The sequence below is a fragment of the Hemitrygon akajei genome, chromosome 26 (assembly GCF_048418815.1).
Source record: "Hemitrygon akajei chromosome 26, sHemAka1.3, whole genome shotgun sequence".
NCBI classification, from domain to species: Eukaryota; Metazoa; Chordata; class Chondrichthyes; order Myliobatiformes; family Dasyatidae; genus Hemitrygon; species Hemitrygon akajei.
This window is the reverse complement of record NC_133149.1, coordinates 57,816,838-57,842,976: the sequence shown is the minus strand read 5'-3', so window position 1 is coordinate 57,842,976 and position 26,139 is coordinate 57,816,838. Positions and strand designations below refer to the sequence as shown.

At 46.0% G+C, this 26,139-nt stretch overlaps 1 protein-coding gene across 1 annotated transcript in view; it reads right to left on the bottom strand.

Annotated features, from left to right (window-relative positions):
* Positions 1-2,334: 2,334 nt before the first annotated feature.
* The window catches only part of LOC140716716 (nuclear factor 7, brain-like), an 85,083-nt gene continuing 61,278 nt past the window's right edge, over positions 2,335-26,139 (bottom strand). The window contains exons 4-7 of the mRNA XM_073029528.1: positions 5,197-5,351; positions 4,418-4,513; positions 3,849-4,001; positions 2,335-2,340 (exon numbers count right to left, since the gene is read on the bottom strand). Coding sequence (XP_072885629.1) covers positions 2,335-2,340; positions 3,849-4,001; positions 4,418-4,513; positions 5,197-5,351 — 410 coding nt within the window. The remainder of the gene's footprint in view (positions 2,341-3,848; positions 4,002-4,417; positions 4,514-5,196; positions 5,352-26,139) is intronic.

The window sequence follows — 26,139 nt, the reverse complement described above, 5'->3', positions numbered from 1 at the left end:
CATCTCCTTCCAATTTGCTTTGGTAAACTCCTCTCTCAGACCACTGTAATTTCTTTTACTTTTCTGAAATACTACAATGTCAGACTTTACTGTCTCCTTATCAGATTTCAAGTTGAACTCAGTCATGTTGTGAGCACTGCTTCCTAAGGTTTCTTTTAGCTACTCACCTCTGGTTCAATACATAACACCCAATCCAGTAGAGCTGTTCCCCGAGTAGGCTCAACGACAAACTGCTCTAGAAAGCCATCATATTGCATTCAACAAACTCACTCTCTTGAGATCCTTTACTAACCTGATTTTCCCAATTGACCTGCATGTTGAAATCTCCCATGATTATCATAACATTGTCCTTTTTATCAGCCTTTTCTATTTCCAGTTGTAATCTGTGAGCCTCAACCCACTGACTGTTGGGAGGCCTGTATATGACTGCTGTCAGTGTCATTTTTACTTTTGTAGTTCCTTACCTCAACCCACAAGGATTCAACATCTTCCAATCCTATGTCACATCTTGCTGCTGATTTACCAACAGAGCCACACCACCCCATCGGCCTTCCTTCCTTCCTCCGATACATTGTGTAACCTTGAACATTCAGCTCCCAACTACAACCATCCTTCAGCCACAATTCCGTGATGGCCACAACATCATACCTGACAATCGGTAATAGTGCAACAAGATCATCCACCTTATTTCTCCTACTCCATGCATTGAGATATAGCACTTTCTGTACTGTATCTGCTACCCTTTTTAATTCTGCATCCCTAATGCACTGATACTCACCCTACTGGCTGTAATTTTCTCCTCGCATCTGTCCGCCCTATCTGACAGTCTGACTGCACGCAATCTTTGCATTTTTACCATCAGTCCTATCCCTTTACTCCAGTTCCACCCCCCCCCCCACCACCAAATTAGTTCAGACCCTCCCCTACAGCTCTATTAAACCTCTATGTGAGAATATTGTTCTCCCTCGGGTCCAGGTGCAACCCATCCCTTTTGAGCAGGTCATCCCTCCACCAGAACAGATCCCAATGATCCAAGAGCCTGAATCCCTGTCCCCAGCACCATCTTCTCAGCCATGTTTATCTGTCAAATTATCCTGTTTCTACCCTCACCAGCACGTGGCACAGGCAGCAATCCAGAAATTACAACCCTGGGGGTGCTGCTTCTGAGCTTTCTACCAAGCTAGCCAGATTCTTTTCAGGATCTCTTTGTTTTTACTTCCTATGTAATTGGTCCCAAAATGCAACAAGTTATCTGGCTGTTTTCCCTCCCTCTCTAAATGCTGCAGACACGATCTGAGACATCCCTGACCTTGGCACCTAGGAGGCAACATACCATTCGGGTGTCCAATTTACGTCCATACATTCTCCTGTCTGTCTCCTGACAATTGAGTCCCCTGTCACTACTGCTCCCCTCTTCTGCCTCTAACAAGAGTGAGAGATGCTGATCCGGAAGGGGGAAGACCTGTGTCAGTCAGAGTCTGCACTCACAGGGCACATGAAGGACTTGTGTATTTTCCTGACAATCCCTGTCACCACACTGATACCTGCTTTTATTCCCTACAATATTATCATCAGTATTAAATTCCCAGCTCCTGTGGTAGGATTCAAATTCATGTCTTGGCGTGTTAGTGCAATGTGTCTGGAATCAGGACACAGTGGTTCATCTGCCAGTCCCGTGTATTGGTTGTATTGTGACCCTGTGCTGGTGTGTTCAGGGGTCTGACATCTCCAGCTGACCATGTGACAGTGATGCCTCCTAGTTAGTGGGGCTGATGTGGAATAAACTTCAGTTCCCCTTCAGTCCATTATGACAGCCAATCCTTGCTTCAGCTTATAAATTAATTGTGTTCCATGAACAAGGAAAAATGAATCTTTATAAGTTTTACCTCGGTTAATGGCATCAAGTGTTTCTGTCAGCACTGTATTCAACAAATAGAAGCAATCGAATTTTTCAACCGGTAGGGCCTCATCTGTCACTGACAATTCCTGGACATCATCACTGATTCTGTAAATGTTAAACTGCTGGTGATAAACTGGAATTTTGAAGTATTTTACAAATCCATACAGGGTTTCAGTAAAGAGCCTGTCCTACCTCCTGTTTCGATGAGCTTCCTCCTGAAATAAATAAAAGCACAAATCTGATTAGACTTGGACTTAATGTCCACATCCTGAATTTCATCCAAATCATTACAAGGTGTTGAAAATTCCCACTCCCACAGTCACTCACACACACCAGCAATACAGAACCACGGGGTAAATTACAGGGAAAGTTGCTGAAAGTTAGACCATTACTGAGAGGATGAAACTGACAGGAAAGACAGGACAGGCTGTGCATTATATCTGGATAAGATGTCAGAATGATAAAATGGAACAATTTAAGATTAGTGATGGATTTGCTTGCGCGAAGGTGGAAAAAGTATTTCATTTATGGTGAACTCGAGAGGACACAGGCGCTTGGAAGTAGTACAGAGGAGATGTCCGGGGTAAGTGTTTTGGAATGGGTGGAATGAGCTGCCAGCAATGAAGGTGGAGGTGGATGCGACAGGGTCTTTCACAAGACTCCTACACAGGTACATGGAGATGAGCTGCCAGCAATGAAGGTGGAGGTGGATGCGACAGGGTCTTTCACAAGACTCCTACACAGGTACATGGAGCTTAGAAAAATAGAGAGCTATGGGGAACTCGAGGTAATTTCTAAAGTCAGTAGATGTTCGACACAGCATTGTGGGCCAAAGAGACTGTATTGTGCTGTAGGTTTTCTTTGTTTCTATGTTTCTATTTATGGGGAGACCTTCAGTCAAAGATAAAATGCCAGGAGGTTTTAATAAACCCCACAAGAAATTTAGTGAAGAGGATGTGGAACTCAGTGCCGCAGGAGTGGTTGAAATGGAACAGCAGAGATTGAATGTAATGGGGAGGCTGGATAAACACGTGAGGGACCAGGGAGTCCGGGGCATTGTTGCTGGGTGCGGTGAGTAGGTGACAGGAGGCTTGTGGCAGAGGGAAAATTGATATAAGATGGACCAAATGGCCACTGATTGACAAAGAGACCCTCACACCCACCGCACCAGACACACTCACAGCCTGTGACTGGAACTGGGTGTTAATGGGAGTATTAAAGGATATTTAATGCGGTATTTAAGGACACAATCAGCAACTCTGTGTTATGATCAGAGTAAATCATTTCAGAAAAGATTACATTCTGTCCTGGGATGTACAGAAGTTGTGTAAGTCCAGTTTTGGGACAACAACAACCCTGAATAGTTGCATCAATTGTCTGGTGAAAAACAGTTTACTGCCATTTGTAAATGCTGTGTGTAAGAGCAACACGTCTGTTTTCTGTCTGCATTGTATTCTGTGTTATGTGTTTATTACGATAACCAGTCACGTGAGTGGGGACGTCGTAAAAGTGAAGGGAATAAGTTACGTATTCGTACTTTGTTCTGGGCTGTTTTGATCCTGGGACTGGCAGATGCCATATCTTTTGTTGACCGATTCATTGCAGTTTAATTTATGATTAATTATGCCGAAATATCATCGCTTAAATATTGTATGTTGCTGATAAAGGATCGAATATCTGTCTCCAACATTTTAGAATATCATTAGCGGAGTGATTGGAGGTTCATCATGCAAGGAGAACACTCTGTGTGAGGACACCAGCAGCGGCAATTGATTTGGTAGAATTGGCCGCTGTGCTTTGTTTAGTTCAAATATACCACTTCATTTAGTTCAATTTGTCAGAAGTAAATTGAAATGTAATCCCTCACCTTGAGAAATGTCACACCGTCTTTTTGATCCATCTGTTCCTTTAACTTAGTGATTTCCTCCTGAATAATCCTCATATTCACTTGAATCTTAAGAAGATTTTTCTCCATTGGGTTGAGAATCCTCTTCTCTTCTTCCCTGAGATCCCTGAGTAAACTCTGCTCTTTGTCAGTGATAATCTGGTGCAGTTCAGCAAACTGGGATGTGATGTGGGTCTGAACGCTGTGTGACTGTTTCTGTCGAATGAAAGGTGAAGATTAGTTTACTGCATTGCTGTGTTGTATTTCCTGATGACATGACGGTGACCATTCGGTCCATTGGGGTCCATACTACTTCTGAGACATTCCCGTCAACCCCTTTCCCTCACATTTTCCTGAAACTTATTCTCCCTCTGTGACCCATTAACTCCCAGCTGATTCACATCACTCTCCTCCACCTTCACAGGGTTAATTGTAATTAAACATTCATCCAGCATGTCCTTGGAATGTGTCTGAAACTGTCATGGACACAGGGAGAGCAGGCAAACTTCACACAGACAGCAACAGAGGTCAGGATCGAACCCAGGTCACAGGAGCTGCGATACTCGGCTATTCTGCATTAAATGGAGCAAAACTCGACAGTAATATCAGAAATTCCGCTCAGGAAGCCTCACCAGAACTCCGGAAATCTTCTCTTTCTGTTGCTGCTCCTTTTCCTGGAAGTTTGATTTCTTTTTTGTGAGAGAGTCTAAGGAAGATTTTAGCTGATCCTAGAAGTCAGAGAGTGAAGGAAATAGAAACAAAGATGCATAAAAAAAAGCAGGTGATCAAACCCGATTATCACACAAAATGCCGGAGGAACTCAGTGAGTCAGGCAGCATCTATTAAGGGGAAATAAACAGTCGGTGTTTCGGAATGAGACCCTTCATTAGGACTGGGAAGGAATGGGACAGAAGCCAGAATAAAAAGGCTGGGGATGAGAACCAGCTGACAGGTGAGACAACGTGAGGGGGAGCGTGGGGGAGGGTGATGAAGTGAGAAGCTGAGAGGGGACAGGTTGAAGAGGTAAAGGGCTGGAGAAGAGGGAATCTAATACGAGAGGACAATCGACCATGGAAGAACCGGGAGGAACTGGGCTGTTTGCGGTCCTGAATGGTGACGAGGGAGGAGGTTAGTAGTCAGGTGTAGCACTTGTCCCGCTTGCAGGTGTCAGTGCCAGGAGGGAGATCAGTGGGTAGGAGCGAGTGGATAAGGGCGATACAGTACGTAGAGCGCGATCCGTATAGAGAGCGGAGAGTTCGGGGTGCGGAGGTGGGCTGTGGGACGGAGAGATGCTAGAATCCAGTTGGAAATGGCGGAAGTTGCAAAGAGTGATGTGTTGGTTATGGAGGCTCGTGTGATGCTATGTAGGAGAAAGGAAATGTGTTAAGTATTAAACTAACGTTAGTTTTACCTTGTAGATTTTAACAGCTTCTTTAATCGGCTTGAAGCGGTGCTCTCTGTGTTCCTCCGCCACTGCACAGACCAGACAGATCAGTGTCTTGTCCGTTTCACAAAACAGCTTCAGTTCTTCCTCATGTTCCTCGCAGTGACGTTTACTTTCCTTCCCTTTCGGATTCAGGCTTAGATTTCGAAATTTTTCAGCCAGATTTGCTAAGGCCCGATTCACCCTGAGGGTGCGGTCAGCAAACACCGCTCTACATTCCGGGCAGGAGTTTCTCTGCTCCCTTTCCCAACACCGTGTGATACAAGAGCGGCAGAAGTTGTGTCCGCATTCCAGTATAACCGGATCAGTGAATAAATCCAGGCAGACAGGACAAATTACCTCCTCGCTCAAACTCTCGACCGGTCCTTTCGAAGCCATGTTAACTCCCAGCACTTCCTGATTCAGAATGCTTTCGCTTTCGGGGAGCTGCTGATCCCCTGCAGTACCGCGATTGTCCACTACGCGCGCTGCAGACTCAGGGAATGAACATGGTTTTGCTGGAAGTGTTCAGTGGAAATTCTGGCCATTTCTATGTTGAGTGTGGGATCAAAAACACATTAAACGGGCAACAGATAAGAAAACGTGGCCATGGACTGTCTAAGCCCGGCTACGAGCGGATGAGGGTTGACGGTATGGCTACCAACCCATCTCTAAAAAGCCCAGTGCGACACCTGGAAGACGATTGAAGGCCTGCGCTTAAAGGAGAAGCCATGTGTCCCCCCTGGGGTGGTTCACTACAATAACTGTGAGGTTTCCTCAGCCAACCCGGTCTCTCCCTGTCCAGTGTAGAGGATCCCTGTAGTTCCAATGGTGTCCCTGTAGTCTGGAATGTGACAGTCGGCAGCATTCCTGTACGACAGGGGTTCCCAAACATTTTCTATGCCAAAGACCAATACCAGTAACCGTGGACCCCAGGTTGGGAACCGCAGCTCTCCGGACATCTCGATGTGATGGCAGGCCAAAAAGTTTCCAGCGTCTTTCCCCGAGTTGATGATCTTCCAGCAGCACTCGCCGTCCGTTTTCCTGCGCGTCCTGGGAACAGCCCGAGGATCAGTGAGCCTTCTGTCACGCAGCTGCTGTGGCACAGGCCCTTGCATCTTTCTCCACAGATCTTCGCCAGCCCACAGTCCGCAAAGAGGTGAGTGACCGTCTCGTCTCCACTGCAGTAATCTCGGGACAGCGCGCTGTGGGAGTGATCTCCGGGCATGCAGCAAGGATCAGACTGGGAGGGCCCCTCTCGTCTCCACTGCTGTAATCTCGGGGCAGCGCGCTGTGGGAGTGATCTCCGGGCATGCAGCAAGGATCAGACTGGGAGGGGCCCTCTCGTCGCCAGACAGGCGAGGTCGGTGCCTGTTGGTGAGATCTGGTGATGAGACATTCTGCCAGATGGTCTGGGCTATCTGCTCAGGGAACCTCTCCACTGTGTCCATCCAGTCCTTCTCCTGCAGTAACTAGAGGACATTCCGTGCTGACCACTGTCTGATGTCCTTGTGGTCAAAGCTGCTGGTCTGAAAGAACAGTCACCAGTTTCATTAACACAAGGTTCACATGGAGAAGCTTCCTGATTGAGACAGACACAGTCTCACAGGGTATTTACAGGGTAGGGGCAGGAATGATGTTTCTCCTGGCTGGGCAGTGGAACCAGGGATCACAGACTCAAAATCCGAGATCACCTCAGCAGGACTGAGATGAGGAGAAATTTCCCCAACACAGTGCGGTAAATATTTGGAGTTTTCTCCACAAGTTTTCTAAATTAAACGGACATATTTAGGGGCTGGGCGATGATGGGAACGTTTCAGGAAAGTGGCGCTGGGGTTAATGATCAGCCATGTTCTGAGTGAGGGGCAGAACAGCGCAACGGGCCGAATGGCAACGCCCGCTCCTGTTTCTTATTTTCTAAATCACGAGTTGACCTTTGCGCCTTGTTCTCCCTTGGCCTTCAGCCTGTCGGATTGCACAGGGGAGCGGTGAGAGCTCCGGAGATCCATCAGCAGCCGCTGCGGTTATTTCATGCTCTTGTTATTTATCGCTGTTTCTCCATATTTTCATTTGCACAGTTTGTTACCTTCAGCACTCTGGCTGATCTTTCACTGCCTGCTTCTGTTATGGTTACTATTCTATACTTTTTCTAAGTATGTCCGCAGGAAAATGCCTCTCGGGATTGTATCTGGTGACTTATCTGTACTCTGATAATAAAATTTACTTTGAAATTTGAGTTTCGGGGAACTTCCTTTGATTCTGAGAAAAAACTGTGACTGACATCTCCAGCTCCCAGCAGCAGCCCGTCCTCCCACACTCACAGCCAATCAGGGACCACCGTTGGGAGAAGGATGCTCCATTTGGCTGAGGGGTGTCAGTGGGCGGGATGCTGAGTTTGGAACCGGGACCGAGTGAGGCCGGAGACCGGGAGCTGCGCGTCGGGTTTCGTCTGCACCACCGGCAGGTCGTGAATCCTTTCGAAGGCAGAGCTGAAGAGACTGGCGGAGATTCCGTGAGATGTTTCAGCTACACGGAGGGCGCCCGGCCTTTCCCCGCCGTGGATCGGGGCCTGTTGTCTGGAGTTGTCTCCCAAACCTGTCCCTTCCTGCTGGGAGACGGGAGCTGCCCCGCAGCGGCTGCCGATGGATCTCTGGAGCTCTCACCGCTCCCCTGTGCAATCCGAACGGCTGAAAACCAAGGGAGAACAAGGCGCAAAGGTAAACTCGTGCTTTAGAAAATAAGTAACAGGAGCGTGCCTGGCCACTCGGCCCGTTGCGCCTATTCCACCCTTTCCTCAGAATAGTCCTTTCTTTTTAAATCTTTTTATTGATTTTAAACAAACATAAATGAAACATGAATACTAAGAGCTTGAGAGTACATAATTAATAGGTTAAGGTATAAATACAAATAGATGATAATAACCTCCCAAACTCATAGTGGTTACAAAAAATGGAGAAAATAAGAAACCCTCCCCCCCAAAAAAATGAAAAAAATCCTAACCGACATGGGCCATTGCATTATATCAATTATACACAGTAGCGTCAATAACTCCGCACCTCCATCCATATAATTAAGGACAATAAAACTAACGTTTAGGAAAAGTCAGTTTAGCTCATATGAAAATGTTGAATAAATGGTCTCCCTGTTTCTTCATATTTAACTGAAGGGACAAAGACAACACTTGTAATTTTTTCTAAACTCGAACAAGAAATAGTTTGAGAAAACCACTGAAATATATTTGGAGGATTATTTTCTTTCCAATTCAATAGGATAGATCTTCTAGCCATTAATGTAACAAATGCAATCATCCGCCGGGCTGAGGGGGGATAAACGACTATTATCCACCATTGGTAAACCGAAAATTGCAGCAATAGGATGCGGTTGCACTGTTGAAATAATACCAAAACTATCTTTCCAATAATTTTGCAAACGGGGGCAAGACCATAACATGTGGGTCAATGAAGCGACTTCAGAATGACATCTGTCACAGGTTGGATTAACATAAGAATAAAATCGAACGAGTTTATCCTTGGACATGTGAGCCCTATGAACAACCTTAAATTGTATTAGGCATGTTTAGCACAAGTAGAAGAAGAATTGATTAATTGAAAAATTTTCTCCCACTGCTCTGTGGGTATAAGACAGTGAAGTTCTTTTTCCCATTCCTTCTGAATTATTTCTGATTCTCCTGGCTGTATTTTCCTGATCATATGATAAATGATAGCTACTTAACCCTTCTGGCAAGGATTCAGAGCTAGAATTTTTTCTGTAATGTTCATTGGACATAATGTCAGAAAATACTAACATTCAAGAAATTCCTAACTTGCAAGTATCTAAAAAAATGAGTTTTAGGCTGGATAGCTGTTCAAAGGACATAAAACTGTTATCTAAAAATAGATCACAAAAACATGCTATACCTTTTGTTTTCCATAACACAAAGGCTTGGTCCATAAAAGAGGGCTGGAAAAAGAAGTTAGATATAATAGGGCTTGATTATTCAAGCCAAAGAATTTACGAAATTGAAACCATATTCTTTATGTATGTTTAACTATAGGATCAGTTTTTTGTTTATTCAGTTTAGATAAAGCAAAAGGGAGTGAAGATCCTAAAATAGAAAACAATGAGAAGTCTTGTACAGATTTACACTCCAAATATCCCCATTGTGGGCAAGGTACTATGACCGATTCTTGTGTCCAAAATATTAAATATTGAATATTAACTGCCCAATAGTAAAATCTCAGGTTTGGCAAAGCAAAACCACCTTCCTTCTTAGGCTTCTGTAAATATTTTCTACTCAATCTAGGATTTTTATTCTGCCACACATACAAGGATATTTTGGAGTCAATAATATCAATAAAAGATTTAGTTATAAAAATTGGTAATGCTTGGAATAAATATAAAAAATTGGGTAATACTATCATCTTGGTAGTATTAATTCGACCAACCAATGACAGAGATAATGGGGACCACCTGGTAACAAGTTGCTTGATTCGTTCAATTAAACGTAAAAAACTAACTTTAAATAAACCCTTATGTTTCTTGGTAATTTTAATACCCAAATAAGTAAAATGATCTGTGACAACTTTAAATGGTAAGTGTTTATAAATAGGAACTTGCATATTTAATGGAAATAATTCACTCTTCTTAAAATTCAGTTTGTAGCCAGAAAAGCTACTAAACTGAGCAAGCAAGGATGAAATAGCAGGATTAGATCTCTCAGGGTCAGACATGTATAGTAACAAATTATCAGCATATAATGATAACATGTAAGTCCCTTACCCACGGGTAATACCAAAAATATTAGGTGATTCAGGAATGGCAACGGCTAAAGGTTCCAAAGCAATGTCAAATAATAGAGGACTTAAAGGGCAGCCTTGCCTCGTACCACGGGACAACTGAAAAAAAGGAGATCTTTGATTATTGGTCAGAACCGAAGGCAAAGGTTTATAATACATTAATTTAATCCATGATAAAAATTTCAAGCTAAAATTAAAATTCTGCAACGTATTAAATAAATATAGCCATTCAACTCTATCGAACGCTTTTTCAGCATCTAAGGAAATGACATTCTGGTATTTCAGATGAAGAAGTAAAAATTGTATTAGTTAATTTTCTAATGTTAAAAGATGAATAACAGTTTTTAATAAATCCGGTCTGATCATCAGAGATAATTTGAGGTAAAATATTTTCTAATCTAGTGGCCAAAATTTTGGTAAAAATCTTAGAATCCATATTCAGCAAGGATATTGGCCGATAGGATGCACATTCAGAGGGGTCTTTATCTTTTTTAAGAATTGGAGAAATGGAGGCATCATAAAAAGATTGTGGTTATTTAACTACAGTTAACGCATCTTTAAAAAATTTACAAAGCCAAGGAGCGAGTATAGAAGAAAACGATTTTTAAAATTCAGCAGTATAACCGTCCGGACCAGGGGCTTTACCTGATTTCATTGAAAAAGGGAGTGGGATCTCCTTTCCATACCCTGCCCGGGGACGTGCCACTCCTCAGGGTTATATATAGAACCTCTCGGGGAGGGACAGGGAGTGGGTTCCCCTTTCCAGACCCTGACCGGGGACTTGTGCTACTCCTCAGGGTTATATATGGAACCTCTCGGACAGGGACAGGGAGTGGGTTCCCCTTTCCAGACCCTGCCCGGGGACTTGTGCCACTCCTCAGGGTTATATATGGAACCTCTCGGGCAGGGACAGGGAGTGGGTTCCCCTTTCCAGACCCTGCCCGGGGACTTGTGCCACTCCTCAGGGTTATATATGGAACCTCTCGGGCAGGGACAGGGAGTGGGTTCCCCTTTCCAGACCTTGCCCGGGGACTTGTGCTACTCCTCAGGGTTATATATGGAACCTCTCGGGCAGGGACAGGGAGTGGGTTCCCCTTTCCAGACCCTGCCCGGGGACTTGTGCTACTCCTCAGGGTTATATATGGAACCTCTCGGGCAGGGACAGGGAGTGGGTTCCCCTCTCCAGACCCTGCCCGGGTACTTGTGCTACTCCTCAGGGTTATATATGGAACATCTCGGGCAGGGACCGGGAGTGGGTTCCCCTTTCCCAGGCAGACGCCCGAAGGTGACCGGGAGCCACCAGAGGGGCTGATGTCACTGAGGAAAGGGAACCCATTTGAATGACAGCCCGACTGCATGCGGATTTTGGTGAATTTACCCGATAACTACAGAAAAAAGGAGAATCCCTTGCGTACTTTATAGCTCGTTTTAAGGATACGTGAGAGTCAAATGCCGGCAAAACACTGGATAGATCAATATGTCCAGATGGCAGTGCAGACTTTTCTAAACTGTCTCAGACAAAAGCCTGCCCACTCCTTTAAGTTAACTAATCTCAATTTGCTGTGTCAGACCTGGCCCCGGGTGACATAAATTCTGATGAATATGGAGCGCAATTGACTCTTTAAAGGGACTGGGGAAAAGCGAGAGTGTGCACAGAGAACCGGTAGTGAGGAGATGGAGTTTTGGTCCTGACGAAGAACCCAGAACGGGTGGCAGGATCTTGCGGACGGTGCAGATGAAGTGGATATTTGGCTAAGGACAGAAACGGGGTTTGTAGAAAGAGGGGACATTGGGCCAGAGATTGTCGCAGTGCAATCACAGACAAGAATAATAAGGGGCAGGAAGAGAGCCCGGATCACAGTAATTCTCGACAGAGTAACATATGTACTCTCCACAATCCGTTTGGTCCCGAATAGGGCAGGCCAGAGGGGACGGAGCACAGTGATACTCGACAGAGTACCACATTTCCTCTCCACAATCCCCTTTGGTCTCGGATAGGGCAGGCCAGAGGGGACGGAGCACAGTGATACTCGACAGAGTACCACATTTACTCTCAACAATCCCTTTGGTCCCGGATAGGGCAGGCCAGAGGGGACGGTGATACAGGCGGCTGTGATCAGGCTCACCACACAGGCAGTCTCTTTTCTCACTGCTGCAATCAGGTAGAAGGTACAAGAGCCTCAGGACTCGCCCCACCAGGGTCAGGAACAGTTACTAGCCCTCAACCATCAGGCTGTGGAGCAACACAGGATAACTGCACTCACCTGCTGTCCATAGAGATGCTCCCACAACAAATCATGGTACAGGGACTGTCTCAAAATGAGTGAAATAAGAGGTGGTTTGACTGAGACAGATCACATTCCTGTCTCAGAATTAGAGAAATACAATCTCACAGGATATTTACAGCGGAAGGGCTGGAATGATGTTTCCCATAAGGTGTGGAACCAGCGGTCACAGACTCAGAATCCGTGGACAACTCAGCAGGTGCTGAGATGAGGAGAAATTTCCTCACCCAGAGTGCAGTGAATCATTGCAATTAACTCCACAAGATTTCTAAATTGAATAGACATATCCTGGGGCTCAGCAGTGATGGAAAGTGGTGCTGAGGTCAAAAGTCAAGCATGTTCTGAGTGAAGGGCAGAAGAGGCGCAAGGGGCCGAATGGCCACACCTTCTCTATTTCTTATTTTCTGAAACACGAGTTTACCTTTGCGCCTCACTGTTTCTTGTCCTGTCAGATTGAACAGGGAGCGCTGAGAGCACCGGACATCTATTGGCAGCCGCTGCGGTTATTTCATGTTCTCGTTGTTTATTTGCATTGGCGAAGTTTGTTGACTTCTACACTCTGGTTGATGTTTCAGTGATCCAGACATAGTTACCGTTCTGTAGCTTTGCTCTGTATGTTTGTAGGAGTTGTATGTGGCGACTTATATGTACTCTGTTAGTTTTTGGAATAGTCGCTTGGGGAATCTGAGGTGGAGGAGTATTTGGGGCTTATTTAAAATTATACATAGATATTATCCAAACAGTGTTTATTTGACAAGGATTAATTCTGATATTGAAACTAACTGTTCTTTTTCTGGTTTATATCCAGAGTATTTATTTCATCTGTTTTGGGATTGTGAATGTGTTAAAACATTTTGTGTTGATGTTTGTCAATTTATAGATCAATATGTTAACGTGGATTTAACTTTTTGTTTTGAAAATGTCTTATTTGGTTTTCTAATAATACCAAATCTCATAGGGATCATTTCTTTATCATAAATATTTTGTTAATTTACAGCAAATTTTATATCCATAAATGCAATCACAGCAATAAGAAAACTTCATTTATATTTTTTACATCAGACTTCAAACTATATGTTTATACTCTGAAAACTTCCCATAACCAGAAAGCTGTAAAGACTGTACAAATCTGTCAACGTTTTGGGTTATCTCTGTTTGTATTGTTTCGTACCCCTTAACTGGGTCACTTACTAGCAAAGATAGAGGTCCGTTGAAGTCTGATGATACTATTTTTAAACAGTATTTATTAGTAAAAAGACGCAAAAATAATATCAATGCAAATATACAGATACTATACGTCGTCAATACTAAATCTAAAGGTGCGGGTATAATAATAATCAATAAGAAATAAGCTGTATCGTTGTCTAGGGGATAATGAATTATCCGAAGGAAATATATAGTTCGTTCAGTTCATACAGGCTGCAGCCGTTGGGGGGAGAGAGATTTAGAGAAAAACTTGCCGACTCTTTTTATGATATCAATCCTTCGAGAGTCGTTGGGAGTTGAGTTCCCCGTTGTTAGCTAAAAACCGTTTTCCCGTGGCAAAGGCCACCGATTCCGGGGCAAATGGATACGGACGCACGTGGCCTTCCACCGGCTTTCGCTATTACGGGATCGCTAGCGTTTCTTCCGGTGCGTCTGAGGGGCTGTTCCCCCAGACCCTGTTTTTATCCTGACTCACAGGGTCGCAGATGTCGATCAGGTTGGGATGATGCCATCCCTCCAACTACCTCCCCCTCGGTTCATTGCCTGGGGGGGGGGGGGGGGGGCTTCGATGCATCGTGCAGGATGCAATACACAAGTCCGTCTCCAAGAGACAATAGCCGGTATCAATGGGTCCGTCTTTCGGAGGCCAGGACACATTTCAACCCTTTTGTGGATTCTGCATGTCCTTCTCTCATTTCCTGTGTCCCCTGAACTGACTTAATAGTGATCTTGCGATTCTCACAAAGGAGGGGGCTACCCCATACCCTTCGGCCCCTCAGAGCTGTGGCACATTCGTAGCAGTATATTTAAAGTTAATAGTTATATATCTGTTGCTGCTTTTGTGTGATTCCCTGGCTTTGTTAGCATATGTTTAGTGTTTCTGTTTTTGTTTGAGTTCAATAAAAATTAAAAAAAATTAAAAAATAAAAATAAAATTTACTTTGAACTTTGAGCATCGGGGAACTTGCTTTGATTCTGAGAGCAAACAGTGACTGACATCTCCAGCTCCCGGCAGCAGCCCGCCCTCGGATACACTCAAAGCCAATCAGAAAACACCACTGGGAGACTCTTGCCTCCATTGGCTGAGGGGTGTCAGTGGGCGGGACGCTGGGCGGACCGAAGTGTGAATCGGGAACGAGTGGACCCGGTGAGAGACCCGAGATTGGGAGCAGTTCCCCGGGTAAAGGCTGCAACAGCGGCCAGAGTTTTGAACCCTTCCGAGGGCGGAGGTGAAGATTCGGGCGGAGATTCCGTGAGATGTTTCAGCCTCACAGAGGGTACCCGGTCTTTCCCCGCCGTGGATCGGAGCCTATTGTCCGGAGTTTCCTCCCAGTCCTGTTTCCTGCTGCTGGGATACGGGAGCTGGCCCGCAGCGGCTGCCGATGGAACTCCGGCGCTGTGAGCGCTCCCCTGTGCAAAAGGACAGGCTGAAGGTCAAGGGAGAACCAGGCGCAAAGGTAAACTCGGACTTTAGAAAAAGGAAACTGGAGCAGGCCATTCGGCCCTTTGCCTCTGTTCCGCCTTTCACTCAGAACATGCCTGATCTTTGTCCTCAGCGCCACTTTCGCGCAACGTTCCCAGCATCGCAGAGCCCCAAAATTTGTCCTTCGAATTCAGAAACCTTCTGGAGAAAATTCCAAAGATTCGCCGCCCTCTGGGTGAGGAAATTTCTCCTCATCTCAGTAGTGCTGTGGTGAACTCGGATTCTGTGACCCCGGTTCCTCACCACAGCCAAAGGAAACATCATTCCTGCCTCTACCCTGTCAATACCCTGTGAGACTGTGTCTGTCTCAGTCAGACGACCTTTTATTTCTCTAATTTTGAGACAGGCCTGGTCAGTATAATCTCTACGAGGACACTACCTCACCTCCTAAATCAATCTGGGAAATCTCTTCATTCCCTTCATCCCACAGGCTGACTCCAGGACGGAGACCAGACCTGTGCACAGTGTTCCATGTACGCTCTCACCAGGACCCCATATACCTTCAGAGGAGATCTTTATTCTTGTATTCAAACCTTCCTTCCCATTCAATGCTCTTCATTTAATATCGAACTCAAACAGTGAACAGACACAACACAGCCTCAGCCATGAATTTAAAGGGCAGGTGTTGCAACAGTTTGAGCTTCATACCGGGGGCCACGGAGCAAGCAGGGTGTCACAAAGGGAGGAATGTGGGAGTGTTGTGTGTCTGGGCCCAGCTATGTGTGTTTGTGTATCAGAATCAGGTTTAATATCACAGGCATATGTGGTGAAATTTGTCAGCAGTACATTGCAATATCTAGGAATAAAAACCACAAATTACAGTAAGTATTTATAAAATTATACTTCAAATGTATTGCAAAAAGAGAAGGCAAATCCTGAGGAAGTGTTTATCAGCTGAAATGTGGTGAAATTTGTTCCTTTGTGTCTGCAGTACATTGCAATATTTAGTAATAAAAACTACAGATTACAATTAGTATGTGTAAAATTATATTTAGAATGTAGTGCAAAAAGAGAAGGAAAATACTGAGGGGGTGTTCATGGGTTCTTTGTCTATTCAGAAATCTGACAGTGGGGAAGAAGCTGCTCCTGAACCAGTGAGAGTGTCTTCAGTGTCCTGTTCATTCTCCTTGGTGGCAGCAATGAGAAGCCTTAATGATGGATGTACCCTTTTTGTGGCATCATCTTTTGAATGTGTCCTGGATGCTGTGGAGTCCAGTGCCCATGAAGGAGCTGGCTGAGTTTACAACTTTCTGCAGCATTTTCTGATCCTGTGCAATGGCCTCTCCACACCAGGCAGTGATGCAACCAGTTTGAATGCTCTCCACAGTACATCTGTAGAAATTTGCAAGTGTCTTCAGTGACAGACCGATTCCCCTCAATCTCCGAATGAAATATAGCCGATGTTGTGCCTTCATTGTAACTGCATCAATATGTTGGGCCCAGGATAGTTCCTCAGAGATGTTGACAGGCAGGAAATGGAAACTGCTCACCCTTTTCACTTCTGATCCCACGATGAGGACTGGTGTGTGTTCCCTCGACTTCCCCTTCCTGAATCCACAATCAATTCCTTTGTCTTCATGATGCTGAGTGCAAGGTTGTTGCTGTGACACCACTCAACTTGCTGATCTATCTCACTCCTGTACTCCTCCTCATCACCATCTGAAATTCCAGCAACAATAGTTGTGTCATTGGCAAGTTTATAGATGAGCCAAGCCACACAGACGTGGTGTAGAGAGAGTAGAGTAGTGGGCTGAGCACGCATCGTTGAGGTCTGCCGGTGTTGATTGTCAGCAAGGAGGAGATGTTATTTCTGATCCACACAGACTGGGGTCTCCTGGTGAGGATCCAGGTGCAGAAGGAGGTACAGAGGCCCAGGTTTTGGAGCTTGTTGGTTACAATTGAGGGTCTGATTGTGTTGAACGCTGAGCTGTAATCAGCTGCCTGACTTGTGTATTGCTATTGTCCGAGAGATCTAAGGCTGAGTGGAGACCCAGTGAGATTGCATCTGCTGTAGACATATTGTGGCAATTGGCTAATTGCAGTGGGTCCAAGTCCATGCACAGGCAGTTTATTCTATACATGACCAAACCCTCAAAGCACTTCATCAATGCTGTGTGTCTGTGTGTGTGTGTGTGCACGCTTGAAGCAGTGATCCCAGTTTGATTCAGGAATCTTTCCTGTAGCTGGGGTACCTCAGAAGAGGGGTCATAGTGATGGGACGATCATTCTGATCAGAGCCAAATTACTTAGCCAGTAAATGCTGAACCTTTAGAAATTACAAATCACACGTGTGTTTGAGAGAGTATTTACAGATTTAATTGTAGATTTCAAAATTTACCAAGTAAATTTATTCTCGAAGTACACGCTTGTCACCATGTTCAATCCTGAGATTGTTTTTTTCGGACAAATCCAAGAATCATGATTGAATCAATGAAAGCCCGAACCCAACATTGTAGATAAAACACAATGTGCAAAAGACAACAGACTGTGCAAATATTAAATAGGAAAAAAAAGTAAAAAATAATTATCATGAACAGGAGATGAAGAATCTGTGAATGTGTCCATTGGTTATCGGAACAGCTCAGTGATGGGGCAATTGAATTTGAGTAAGATTATCCGCTCTGTTTGAAGAACTTGATGATTGAAGGGTGATAACAGTTCCTGAGCCTGGTGGTGTGGGCCCTGAGACTCCTGCACTTTCTTCCTGATGGCATCAGTGAGAAGAGATCATGTGCCACTTGGTGGGTTCCTTGATGATAGATGTAGCTTTCCTATGACAGCGCACCAGAGAAATGTGCGCAGTGGTGGGGAGGGTTTTACCCGTGATGTACTGGACCGTATCCACTACTTTCTGTAGGATTTTCCTTTCAAGGGCTTTGGCGTTTCCATACCAGGCCATGATGTAACCACTGAACATATTCTCCACACACATCTGTAGAAGTTTGTCGAGGTTTTAGATGTCATGCTGAATCTTTGCAGGCTTCTAAGGAAATGGAGATGTTGCTGTGCTTTCTTCGTAATTGCACTTCCATGCTGGGCTCAAGACAGATCCTGGAAAGTGATGACATTGAGGAATTTAAGGTTGCTGATCCTCTCCGCCTTTGATCTCTGAGGAGCACTGGCTCACGGATCTCCTGTTTCCGCCTCCTGAAGTCAATAATCAGCTCCTGGCTCTTGCTGACGTTAAATGAGAGGTTGCCATAAGACCATAAGATATAGGAGCAGAATTAGGCCATTTGGCCCATCGAGTCTGCTCCGCCATTTCATTTTAGCTGACACAATTTCCCTCTTGGCCCCAATCTCCTGCCTTCTCCTGGTAGCCCATCATGCCCTGACCAATCAAGAAACTATCAACCTCTTCCTTAAATGTACATGAAGATTTGGCCTCCACAGCTGCCAATGATTCACTGTCCATAGAGTCCATAGATTCATTACTCTCTGGCTAAAGAAATTCCTCCTCATCTCCATTCTAAAGACACCTCTCTATTCTGAGGCTGTGTCCTTTGGTCTTAGACTCTCCCAAAATAGGAAACATCCTCTCCATATCCACTGTATAAATCCTTTCACCATTTGATATATTTCAATTATGTCCCCCTCTCATTCTTTTGAATCCCACTCAATACAGGCCCAGAGCCATCAAATGCTCTTCATATGACAACACATTCATTTTGGGAATCATTGATGTGAATGTCCAAATTCATTTGGACACTCTCCAGTTTCAGCAAATCTTTTCTAAGATAAGGAGTCCAAAACTGCTCACAGTACTCCCAGTGAGGCCTCACCAGTGCTTTCAAAATTTTCAACATTACATCCCTGCGTTTATATTCTATTCCTCTTGAAATGAATGCTGACATTACATTTTCCTTCTTCACCACAGACTCAATCTGAAAATTGACCTTTAGGAACTATTTGGAAAATAGTCAGCCCTTTCATTTCTTCTGCCAAAGTGCATGCTGATACCCTTTGCTGACACTGTATTCCATCTCCCACTTCTTTGCCCATTTTCCTCATCATGTTGAAGACCTTCAATTGCCTCTCTATTTCCTCAAACGACCTGGCCCTCAACCATCTTCATATCATCTGTGCAGCAAGGTCATCAGTTTCATCATGCACATCACTGACATTTAACAAAGAGTATCAGTCCCAACACAGAGTACGGTGGAACCCACTCATCAAGAGGCTCCCTTTTCACCCACTCTTTGCTTCCTCTCAATCAGCCACGGCTTTGTCCATGCTAGAAACTTTCTGGTAATACCATGGGCTCATGGGTTGTTAAAGCAGCTTCATGTGTGGCATCATGTCAAAAGCCATCTGAAAATCCAGGTAAACAACATCAATCGATTCTACTTTGTCTGTCCTGCTTGTTATTTCTTAAAATAATTTCAACAGGTTTGTCAGGCAAGACTTTCCCTTCAGGAAACTATGCTGACTGTGGCCTATTTTATCTTGTGACACGGTACTCTCAGACCTCATCATTAATAATGGACTCCAGCATCTTCCCAATCACTGAGGACAGACTAACTGGCCTATAGTTTCCTTTCTTCTGCCTCTCTCCCTTCTTGAAGAGTGGAGTGACATTGGCAATTTTCCATTCTTGCTGAACCATTCCGGAACCTTGTGATTCTTGAATGTTCATTACTAATGGGTCCACAATCTTTTTAGCCACCTCTTTCAGAACGCTGGGGTGTACACCATCTGGGTCATGTGACTTCTCTAACTTGGCCTTTCAGTTTCCCAAGAACCTTCACTCTGGTTCTGGTAACTTTGCAAACTTCTGACTCCTGACACCTGGAAGTTCCACCATTATGCTGGTGTCTTCCTCAGTGAAGACAGACACAACATATTTATTCAGTTTGTTTGCCATTTCCTTGTCTCCTGTCACTGCCTCTCCAGCATCGTTTTCCAGCCACCCTAGACTTGATATTAGATAAAACGTGGGGTGAGTGTGCTTTAATTGGGCAAGAATGTTGCACCAACACACCAGACAAATCTGAAAATATAACTCACCTGATGGATTATATTTGAGATGCAGCAGATAGAATGAGAGAAGTGGGAGAGCAGTTCCACAATGATAATCCCTCAGGAAGCTGGTGGCCATTTGGGACTCTGGGAGGATGGTGGGATACTGGTTTACATAGTACAGTTCCACAATGATAACCCCTCAGGAAGCCGGTGGCCATTTGGGACTCTGGGAGAATGGTGGGATACTGGTTTACATTGTACAGTTCCACAATGATAACTCCTCAGGAAGCCGGTGGCCATTTGGGACTCTGGGAGAATGGTGGGATACTGGTTTACATTGTACAGTTCCACAATGATAACTCCTCAGGAAGCCGGTGGCCATTTGGGACTCTGGGAGGATGGTGGGATACTGTTTTACATTGTACATTTCCACAATGATAACCCCTCAGGAAGCCCGTGGCCATTTGGGACTCTGGGAGGATGGTGGGATACTGGTTTACATCGTACAGTTCCACAATGATAACCCCTCAGGAAGCCGGTGACCATTTGGGACTCTGGGAGGCTGGTGGGATACTGTTTTACATTGTACAGTTCCACAATGATAACCCCTCAGGAAGCTGGTAGCCATTTGAGACTCTGGGAGGATGGTGGGATACTGGTTTACATTGTACAGTTCCACAATGATAACCCCTCAGGAAGCCGATGGCCATTTGGGACTCTGGGAGGATGGTGGGATACTGTTTTACATTGTACAGTTCCACAATGATAACCCGTCAGGAAGCCGGTGGCCATTTGGGACTCTGGGAGGATGGTGGGATACTGGTTTACATTGTACAGTTCCACAATGATAACCCCCCCAGGAAGCTGGTGGCCATTTGGGACTCTGGGAGGATGGTGGGATACTGGTTTACATCGTACAGTTCCACAATGATAACCCCTCAGGAATCCGTGGCCATTTGGGACTCTGGGAGGATGGTGGGATACTGGTTTACATTGTACAGTTCCACAATGATAACCCCTCAGGAAGCCGGTGGCCATTTGGGACTCTGGGAGGCTGGTGGGATACTGTTTTACATTGTACAGTTCCACAATGATAACCCGTCAGGAAGCCGGTGGCCATTTGGGACTCTGGGAGGATGGTGGGATACTGGTTTACATTGTACAGTTCCACAATAATAACCCCTGAGGAATCCCGTGGCCATTTGGGACTCTGGGAGGATGGTCGGATACTTGTTTGCATTGTACAGTTCCCCAATGATAACCCCTCAGGAAGCCGGTGACCATTTGGTACTCTGGGAGGATGGTGGGATACTGGTGTACATTGTACAGTTCCACAATGATAACCCCTGAGGAATCCCGTGGCCATTTGGGACTCTGGGAGGATGGTGGGATACTGGTTTACATCGTATAGTTCCACAATGATAACCCCTCAGGAAGCCGGTGGCCATTTGGGACTCTGGGAGGATGGTGGGACACTGTTTTACATTGTACAGTTCCACAATGATAACCCCTCAGGAAGCCGGTGGCCATTTGAGACTCTGGGTGGATGGTGGGATACTGGTGTACATTGTACAGTTCCACAATGATAACCCCTGAGGAATCCCGTGGCCATTTGGGACTCTGGGAGAATGGTGGGATACTGGTTTACATTGTACAGTTCCACAATGATAACTCCTCAGGAAGCCGGTGGCCATTTGGGACTCTGGGAGGATGGTGGGATACTGTTTTACATTGTACATTTCCACAATGATAACCCCTCAGGAAGCCGGTGGCCATTTGGGACTCTGGGAGGATGGTGGGATACTGGTTTACATTGTACAGTTCCACAATGATAACTCCTCAGGAAGCTGGTGGCCATTTGGTACTCTGGGAGAATGGTGGGATACAGGTTTACATTGTACAGTTCCACAATGATAACCCCCCCAGGAAGCTGGTGGCCATTTGGGACTCTGGGAGGATGGTGGGATACTGGTTTACATTGTACAGTTCCACAATGATAACCCGTCAGGAAGCCGGTGGCCATTTGGGACTCTGGGAGGATGGTGGGATACTGGTTGACATCGTACAGTTCCACAATGATAACCCCTCAGGAATCCCGTGGCCATTTGGGACTCTGGGAGGATGGTGGGATACTGGTTTACATCGTACAGTTCCACAATGATAACCCCTCAGGAAGCCGGTGACCATTTGGGACTCTGGGAGGCTGGTGGGATACTGTTTTACATTGTACAGTTCCACAATGATAACCCCTCAGGAAGCTGGTAGCCATTTGAGACTCTGGGAGGATGGTGGGATACTGGTTTACATTGTACAGTTCCACAATGATAACCCCTCAGGAAGCCGATGGCCATTTGGGACTCTGGGAGGATGGTGGGATACTGTTTTACATTGTACAGTTCCACAATGATAACCCGTCAGGAAGCCGGTGGCCATTTGGGACTCTGGGAGGATGGTGGGATACTGGTTTACATTGTACAGTTCCACAATGATAACCCCCCCAGGAAGCTGGTGGCCATTTGGGACTCTGGGAGGATGGTGGGATACTGGTTTACATTGTACAGTTCCACAATGATAACCCGTCAGGAAGCCGGTGGCCATTTGGGACTCTGGGAGGATGGTGGGATACTGGTTTACATCGTACAGTTCCACAATGATAACCCCTCAGGAATCCGTGGCCATTTGGGACTCTGGGAGGATGGTGGGATACTGGTTTACATTGTACAGTTCCACAATGATAACCCCTCAGGAAGCCGGTGGCCATTTGGGACTCTGGGAGGCTGGTGGGATACTGTTTTACATTGTACAGTTCCACAATGATAACCCCTCAGGAAGCTGGTAGCCATTTGAGACTCTGGAAGGATGGTCGGATACTTGTTTGCATTGTACAGTTCCACAATGATAACCCCTGAGGAATCCCGTGGCCATTTGGGACTCTGGGAGGATGGTGGGATACTGGTTTACATCGTATAGTTCCACAATGATAACCCCTCAGGAAGCCGGTGGCCATTTGGGACTCTGTGAGGATGGTGGGATACTGGTTTACATTGTACAGTTCCACAATGATAACCCCTCAGGAAGCCGGTTGCCATTTGGGACTCTGGGAGGATGGTGGGACACTGTTTTACATTGTACAGTTCCACAATGATAACCCCTCAGGAAGCCGGTGGCCATTTGAGACTCTGGGTGGATGGTGGGATACTGGTGTACATTGTACAGTTCCACAATGATAACCCCTGAGGAATCCCGTGGCCATTTGGGACTCTGGGAGGATGGTGGGATACTGGTTTACATCGTATAGTTCCACAATGATAACCCCTCAGGAAGCCGGTGGCCATTTGGGACTCTGGGAGGCTGGTGGGATACTGTTTTACATTGTACAGTTCCACAATGATAACCCCTCAGGAAGCCGGTGGCCATTTGAGACTCTGGGTGGATGGTGGGATACTGGTTTACATCGTACAGTTCCACAATGATAACCCCTCAGGAAGCCGGTGGCCATTTGATACTCTGGGAGGGTGGTGGGATATTGGTTTACATGATGGAATAACCATTGGAGCAATAATAAAACCAACAATCTGATTACGATTCTCGTGCTCAGTCGGGAGCCAGAAAAGGAGGCGACATCAGGGTTCCGGGTCCTCATGGGGAATGGTCGGGGTAAAAGGGGTAAGAAAGCCCTGAGATCTGAAGCATTATCGCCATAAAGACATCATTCACTTCGTAAGTCCTGATGATATTGGATGTCTGTTGTCATGGGACAACAAAGAGGAGGGAATGGGGAAATATGTATTGAACTTTGCATTTTATTGTGAGTATCTGATGAGACAAAATGGAGCTGTAAAAACCCCGGAGTGCTGAGCTGGTAAATGCAATATATGTAGATGACTAAAGTAGCCGGAGGAAACGACAAGAAATGTGCTCACTAAAGGAACTCGTGACTGCATACACTGAACGCTGTGCAGAAATGAGGAAGTAGCAGAGACGACTCAACCGGAGATGGCAGCAACAACAAATGTATCGGGAACACGGAGCTCGCTGAAAACAGTAACCTCGTCTTGTTCTTATGTACAGAAGGAATATTTTGTAAACGCTGTGTTTGAAGTCCCCTCCCATCCCTGGTGAGAATGGAGGTGAACTTACCCCCTGCAGGTAATAAAGAATAAAGCTGCTTGATGAAGAAGCACTCAGTGTTGGGATTGTGTTCTGTGAGTCTCAGCAGAGAGATACTTGACAGGGGGTTAAGGGTGAAAGGTGGGGAGTTTATGGGGCACATGAGGGGATACCTCTTTACTCAGAGGGTCACAGGAGTGTGAAATGAGCTTCACCCACCCACAAAACGTCTGCCCCCAAATGAGGTGGAGCCCAAATGGCGGGTCCCTCAAATGAGCTGCTGCCAACCGGACACTGGGATCTTCGGGCTGGTTTGTTGCCACCAGAGAACATGATGTGTGCCCCTGGTGATGGACACACTGACGGTAGGTGTCGGCGCTAGGGGGGAGGGCAGTGTTGTACTTGTACGGGTGGGTAGAGATATCTCAGAGCCAGTAGATGCCAGACAAGGGCTCGTCCTTTATTCTGGGAGGTCCTGGTACCAGTTGTAACGGGGTTTACCCGATGGTGCAGTCTGGGAGGACAGGGACTGGGCCGTCTCCAGCGCCAGTACAGTCACTCTCGGCTGAGCCTGGAGTGGGAGCAGGGACGGTTCCTGTTGAGATACGGACATGAAGGTCCAAACCCGGGGAGAAGCCATTGTCAAATTTCACCAAGAAACAATCAGGCCAAACAAACTTCAGGCAGAACTGGTCAGGATGACAAACAGACATCGGTACACAGAAATGACAACTTTTAAAATCAGAAATAAACCAATGTAAAAGCAAATTTAAAACCAGCTCCTTTGCCCGAGGATGGGTGGAATGGAAATGGTCCTGAGGTAAAGGAGGTGGTTTCACACCGTCTGCATGACTCAGTCGCCCCATTGAAGGAGTGGCAGTGGCGATTGAGTTCGCACTGAGAGGGGAATTGGACACGGAGGGACAGGCCTGATGAGGGTCGGTTTGATTGCCGAGGGGATCTGCTGTCTTGTCTTGTGGACTGGCCACTCACGGCTTCCTCACCGGCTCAGACACTGAAAGCCTGTGTTTCCCTGCCCCGCCCCCCCCCCCCCGGGTCCAGGCAGTCTTGTCCCCCGGGAGATGAAAGAGAAAGTAAATTCACCCGCTTACAACTGGACAATGATGTGTGTTAATTATTTGGAGAATGCAGATCAAACAGTGAGGTTGTGAATGTCACCAAAACCGGTGTGTGGAGAAAGTGAGGGTTGTCTCAGGTTACAGTGGGATCGAGACCAGTTGGGAAAGTGGGCCGAGGAATTGCAGGTGGATCTTAGCTGTCACTCAGAAACAGTTCTTCAGGGGGTCAAAGACGACTGAGACACGAAAGAGAGCTTTTCTTGGGCTCTGGATTCAAACAGACAAGACTGGTGCACTCGTTGATCTCGTTTGAAGGTACCGCGGCAGAATATAAGTTGTTGCTCCGCCACCCTGAGGGTGCAGTCATCAATTAGGAGCAACTTCGCACCATCCTCCACAAGTGTGACTTACCAGTCAGCAAGCATTTTAATTCTTCATTCCCAGTCCTGTTCGGCCGTGTCGATCCATGGACTCCTCTTGTGCCAAGATGAGCTCCCCTCCCCCCCCCCCCGGGTGGAGGAGCAACACATTATATTCCGTCACATTATATACCCTCCAATCTGATGGCATGAACATCGATTTCCACTCAGGAGAACAAATTACCGTCACCCTCCTCTATGCCCCACTCTGACCTTGTACTTCTTCTCACCTGCCTACACTCCTCCCGGGACCCACCTCCTGCCCTCTCTCTGGTCCACTCTCCTCTCCTATCAGATTCTTTATTCTCCAGCCCACCCTTTCTTGACCTTCCCCACCCACCCGGCATCAGCTTCCAGCTCGCCTCCTCCCCTCCCCCACCACATTTTTATTCTGGCATCTTCCCTCGTGCTTCTCTGCCTTGCAGAAGGCTCTCGGCCAAAAAGCGCCGACTGTTTATAATTTTCTATAGATGCTGCCTGAGGTGCTGAGTTCCTGCAGCGTTTTGTGTGAGTCGCTTTGGATTTCCAGCATTTGCAGACTTTCTCCTGTCAGTTCCAGAAATCGCCGTCCGTGACCAGGCGATCAGATGC